Below are 5,517 nucleotides of genomic sequence, written 5' to 3'. Positions count from 1 at the left end.
GGTAAGTATCCTCTCGTAATTGGCTCTCAATCTGTAAGAAGATGATGAGACGTGTTATGGAAGGTTGATGTAGATAATATCACTAGCCCCCCTAGTTTGGGAGGGATGTTTACACACCTCGTTATGGAGTCCCTTCTCGAGCTTTTAGAGACATTTTTGCATGAAGAGAGACGTGGAAGGTTGTGAAGCCTGCAAGGCGACTTTCGTATGAGGAAGATGTAGATGTAAACTTAAACAAATTTGATTTAAGATGGATGTATACCTCAAGCGTAGAACCTTTTGAGATTCCCTATATTCCAGGTTCTGGGTATAGGGTGTCCGTCGAGGTTCTCGAGACGATATGCTCCATTGTTAATCACTTTTGTGATTTTATATGGTCCTTCCCACTTCGGGTCGAGTTTGCCGATTGGGCGTGAGGCTTCGGCTTTGCGGAGAACTAAATCTCCTACTTGGAAAGAGCGAGGGCGGACTTTAGAGTTATAAACTTTCGCCATGCGACTCTTGTACATTTGCTGTCTGATGGATGCAATCTCTCTTAGCTCGTCGACGAGATCGAGGTTAGCCCTCATTGCTCCTTCATTCTCCTCTGGTGAATAATTGATGACTCTCCAAGAGGGTTCGCCAATCTCTACGGGTGCTACAGCCTCTGTTCCAAAAGCTAGGTTAAATGGAGATTCTCCTGTTGCTGTTCGTGGGTTGTTCGATATGACCACAGAGCATTGGGTAATTCTTCAACCCACTTTCCCTTGGCACTTCCAAGCCTTGTCTTGAGATGTTGAAGTATCGTGCGATTGGTTACTTCAGTTTGACCATTTGCTTGGGGGTTTGCCACCGAAGTGAAGAATTGCTTAATAGATAAGCCAAGGCACCAACTCTTGACTTTGTCTCCACAAAATTGTGTTCCATTGTCCGAAATAATGGAACGGGGAATGCCGAAGCGGCACACAATGTTTTTCCAAAGGAATTGGATGACGTCTTCTTCTCGAATGCGAGCTAAAGGTTCTGCTTCTACCCACTTGGTGAAGTAATCTACAGCTACAATGAGGAACTTGCGTCCTCCTGTTGCTGGTGGAAAAGGACCGACCAAGTCAACTCCCCATTGAGCGAAAGGTATGGAACTGTCAATCGGTTGCATCAATGCTGCGGGGAGATGAAGGATGTTAGCGTGTCAAGGCTTGCATCTCTGCACTAGTTTTTTCGCATCTTCATGCATGGTGGGCCAATAGTAACCTTGTCTCAATATTTTGAGAGCTAAGTTTCTTCCACTTAAATGATTACCACAAATGCCTTCATGTACTTCCCGAAGCACATAGTCTGCTGCTGATGGGTTAAGGCATTTAAGATAGGGGGAGGAGAACCCTCGCTTGTAGAGATCTTCACCTATCATTAGGAAACGAGCCGCCCTTACCTTTATTTTCTTCGCTTGGGCGATGTCAGTCGGAAGTTCCCCGCTTTTGAGATAGTTTGTAATGGGGGTGATCCAACAGGGTTCGCTCTCTTCAGCGCAATTCACTCCGTCGGTGGAGACTATTTCTGGTTGGGAAGCCGTGAGGAGGGTGATTTTCCGGCTTCCAATGCTTGCCGTGGAACTACCAAGTCTAGCCAACTTGTCTGCATCAATATTGTTGGCTCGTGGTACTTGCTTTATCTCGTAGCTATCCAATTTTGAGAGGAGGGTAAGTGCAAGAGCAAGGTACTTTGCCATGGATTCTTCTTTGGCTTCATAGTTCCCAAGGACTTGGTTGACCACCAACTGGGAGTCGCTGTGTACTATGAGTTTGCGAGCTCCAGCTGCTAAAGCGAGGCGGATACCAGCGATCAAAGCTTCATATTCGGCTTCGTTATTGGAGGCTTTGAAATCAAACCGTTTAGCATACTCGAATTCATCGCCATCTGGGCTTGTTAGTACAATACCCGCGCCTCCTCCTGTAGCGGTAGATGATCCATCAACATTGATGGCCCAAGTGGGTATGGATGTGCTCTCTTCCGATGTAGTCATCTCTACTACAAAGTCTGCTAGGATTTGAGCTTTGATGGCTGGGCGTGGTTTGAACTCAACCCCATATTCACTTAGCTCTATAGCCCATTTAGCTAATCGTCCGGAAGTCTCGGGACTTCTCAATATTTGTTTAAGGGGATAGTTGGTGAGAACTATCACCTGGTGCGACTGGAAGTACGGACGTAACTTTCTGGCTGCATTGATGAGCGCGAGAGCAAGTTTCTCCATATTGGTGTAACGGTGCTCTGGGCCTTGGAGAGCTCGGCTTATGTAATATATCGGTTGGTGACCTTTTTCACCATCCCGAATGAGCACTGCGCTAATGGCATCAGCAGAAATGGCCAATTATAGGAAAAGAGTATCTCCCGGCTGGGGCTTCGTTAGTAGAGGTGGGGAAGTGAGATATGCTTTCAATCCTGTGAAAGCTCTTTGACAGTCTTCATTCCACTCAAACTTTTTCCCACCTCTTAGTATCTTGAAGAAAGGAAGACCCTTATCAGCCGATCGGGATATAAATCGGTTTGGGGCTGCCAAACAACCATTAAGTTGTTGGACCTTCTTAATCGATGTGGGAGGGGCCATGGAGGTGATAGCTTCAATCTTTGCTGGGTTGGCTTCAATTCCCCGTTGTGATATCATATACCCTAAGAATTTTCCGCCTCGAACTCCAAAAGAACATTTTAGGGGATTAAGCTTCATCTTGTATTTACGTAAGATGGAGAAGCATTGACTTAAATCGGTTAGGTGATCCGCGACTTTAATACTCTTGACAAGCATGTCATCAATGTACACTTCCATGTTCTTACCAATCAAGTCCGCGAACATCGTGTTCACCAGGCGTTGGTAAGTAGCTCCTGCATTCTTGAGACCGAACGGCATAACTCGATAGCAATAGATGCCTTGGTCAGTAATGAAACTAGCTCTCTCTTGATCTTCTGGGGCGAGCAATATTTGGTTGTATCCTTGATATGCATCAAGGAAGCTGAGAAGTTCGCACCCTGAGGTTGAGTCTATGAGCTGGTCGATCCTTGGTAAGGGAAATGGATCCTTCGGGCATGCCTTGTTGAGGTCGGTGAAGTCTACACATAGCCTCCACTTGCCTCCGGGTTTAGGCACTAATACCACATTGGATAACCACTCGGGATATTGAACCGATCTAATGTGGCCTGCATCTAAGAGTTTTGCCACTTCCTCTTTGATATGTTTGTTGCGCTCAGGACCGAAAGTCCTTTTACGTTGCTTGACCGGTTTCAATCTTTTGTCAACGTTTAGTCGATGCAATGCTACTTTCGGAGGAATTCCCGTTAGATCTTGAGCTTTCCAAGCAAATACGTCTCCATTTTAGCTGATTCTCCACTTCTTGATCTAGATAAGAGCCAATGCGGAGAAGCTTAGAATTATCTCTGGGTATGAGTTCTACTGATTTGAGCTCTTCAACCGCGGCTAGCTTGGCGGTGTCGTCGGGTACGCTGATTAGGATTTTTTTATCAGCTTCGATGACTGCGTTGACCCATTTTCGCTTATCTTGTCTCGGGGTGTCGTCTCCTTTCCCTAGAGGAATAGGTCTCTTATATGGTTCACGTAGAGCTCTTGCATAACATTCTCGAGCGAGACGCCTGTCTCCAAGTACCTCTCCCATCCCGTAAGGAGTGGGGAATTTCCACTTTTGGTGGTAAGATGAAGGCACAGACTTGAATGTATGGATCGCGGGCCTTCCCACGATGATGTTATAAGGGGATGGTTTGTCGACGATAAGGAATTTTATCATTTTCGTCACTCGACAAGGATCTTCTCCTAAGGAGATGGGTAACTCTACTTCCCCCATGGATAAAACACCTTCTCCCGTGAATCCTTTTAGTGGTGTAGTGATGGGACTGAACCGTGCATTGTCTATGCCTAGCTGCTTGAATGTGTGGAGATACATAATGTCGGCTGAGCTCCCACCGTCCACTAATATCTTTTTAACTATGAAGTTGGCCACCGTTGCTGTTATCACTAACGCATCGACATGATCTTCATCTGGACGTTCAAGGTCCGAGGAGTTGAAGACTATGCCATGATCAGGTCTTCGTATTTGATAGAAGGATGCGGATGGAGAAGCATGTTCTTGATTCATACGTGCTGATCGAGCGAGGGTGCGTCTCGCATTTTGTGAGTCGCCACCTGCCGGTCCTCCGGAGATAAAAGAGATGATTCCTCGGGTGGGTTGGTTATCATTGTTATCTGGGTCGCGCCGATGACCCCCCTCCTCTCGTCGTTGCTGTTGATCTCTATTGTTATCTCGGCGTGGAAGATCATCGCGGCGCTTATTTCGGGCCTTGCTTGATCAACCTCTCAATCGCCAATTTGAGTTGCGCACATTCCTCGGTAGTATGCCCTTTATCTTTGTGGAATCGACAATAGCGATCCGATTTTTCTCGTTTTGCATTGGGTTGCATTGGGCGTGGAGGCTCTGCCAGACCTTTTTGTTCAATCACATGAAGTATTTCAGTGAGACGAGTATTGAGTGGAGTGAATCGATTATAAGTTGAAGATGATTGGCCTTGAGGCGGGGGTGGAGGACGTCGATCATCTCGTCTCCTAATATCCGGGCGTTCATCTTCTCTCTTCCTCTTGGGAGGAGCATTGGCAGAAGCTTCCTCTATGCGTATGTATTTTTCAGCTCGATTTAACAGCTCATCTAAGTTGCCAGGAGGTCTTCCTGCGATAGATTCTTTGAACCTACCCGACTTCAGGTTTTGCTGCATAATCCCTGAGAGCATATCTTGTCCTACACTGGGAACTTCATGAACAGCCTCCACAAAACGCCTGATGTAGTTGCGGAGTGTTTCATTGTCTTTCTGTACGATAGAGAAGAGATGTGCTGGAGTTTTAGCATATTGCTTATTGATGGCGAATTGGTTGGTGAAACGCAATGACAACTGAGCGAAAGTGTCAATTGATCCTGTGGGCAGAGCGTTGAACCAATTCATGGCTCTCTTGGATAGAGTGGTGCGAAACATCTTGCACATTGCTGCATCTGTCGGGCCATATAGGTCTGCCATAGCGTGGAACTTCTCTATGTGTTCCTGCGGGTCGGTAGTTCCTTCGAACTGAGGTAAGCCCGAGACTTTCACTCCTTGAGGCAATACCTCGTTGAGGATGTTTAGGGTGAAAGGACTGCGCCTTGTTGGGACTGGCGCTCTTCCGTCAATTGGATTGTTCAATCTGGGGAACTGGTTTTGGCGAGATACTCTACTATTTATCTCGTCTTCCCCTTCATTAAAGAGATGAGCTCTTCATAGAGACGCATCACCCCGTTGGAGCGAATGGTGGCGTTGTTGTCTGGGTTGTGGCTCCCTGTGATTGGTGGATAGCTGCATCCGGGATCTTGGATCTGAGGTGGATGAGGATACACTTATCCGATCGTCATTGTTCTGGGCCGGTTGCTGTACCCTGGGTGGCATTGCGGGTGGAGCATTAGCTGGGATCACGGGGGGAGCGTTAGCTGGGATCGCGGGGGGAGCATTTGCTGCCAT

General features: G+C 47.0%; 2 protein-coding genes across 2 annotated transcripts; both read right to left on the bottom strand.

Moving 5' to 3' along the window:
• Window positions 1–658: 658 nt before the first annotated feature.
• Window positions 659–2,227, bottom strand: LOC148768372 (uncharacterized). Its single transcript, XM_088821173.1, has 2 exons — window positions 1,231–2,227; window positions 659–1,140 (listed from the first exon to the last, which is right to left on the bottom strand). Exons 1-2 carry the CDS (start codon window positions 2,225–2,227, stop codon window positions 659–661), a joined length of 1,479 nt encoding a protein of 492 aa, XP_088677299.1.
• Window positions 2,228–4,305: 2,078 nt separating this feature from the next.
• Window positions 4,306–5,517, bottom strand: LOC148768371 (uncharacterized). The gene is made up of 2 exons (XM_088821172.1): window positions 5,397–5,517; window positions 4,306–5,255 (listed from the first exon to the last, which is right to left on the bottom strand). The coding sequence occupies exons 1-2, from the start codon at window positions 5,515–5,517 to the stop codon at window positions 4,306–4,308; spliced, it is 1,071 nt and encodes a 356-aa protein (XP_088677298.1).

The sequence above is a fragment of the Erythranthe guttata genome, chromosome 8, assembly GCF_056151865.1.
Source record: "Erythranthe guttata isolate IM_541 chromosome 8, IM_541, whole genome shotgun sequence".
Classification (NCBI taxonomy): Eukaryota; Viridiplantae; Streptophyta; class Magnoliopsida; order Lamiales; family Phrymaceae; genus Erythranthe; species Erythranthe guttata.
The sequence above is the reverse complement of the archived record's forward strand: the minus strand, read 5'-3'. Positions and strand labels throughout refer to the sequence as shown.

Coding starts and splice junctions, on each gene's coding strand:
- LOC148768372 (XM_088821173.1), bottom strand. CDS start 2,227: ATGGAGAAACTTGCTCTCGCGCTCATCAATGCAGCCAGAAAGTTACGT. Junction 1,141..1,230: donor TCTCAAAATATTGAGACAAG/GTTACTATTGGC, acceptor ATCTCCCCGCAG/CATTGATGCAACCGATTGAC.
- LOC148768371 (XM_088821172.1), bottom strand. CDS start 5,517: ATGGCAGCAAATGCTCCCCCCGCGATCCCAGCTAACGCTCCCCCCGTG. Junction 5,256..5,396: donor GAACAATGACGATCGGATAA/GTGTATCCTCAT, acceptor TCTTTAATGAAG/GGGAAGACGAGATAAATAGT.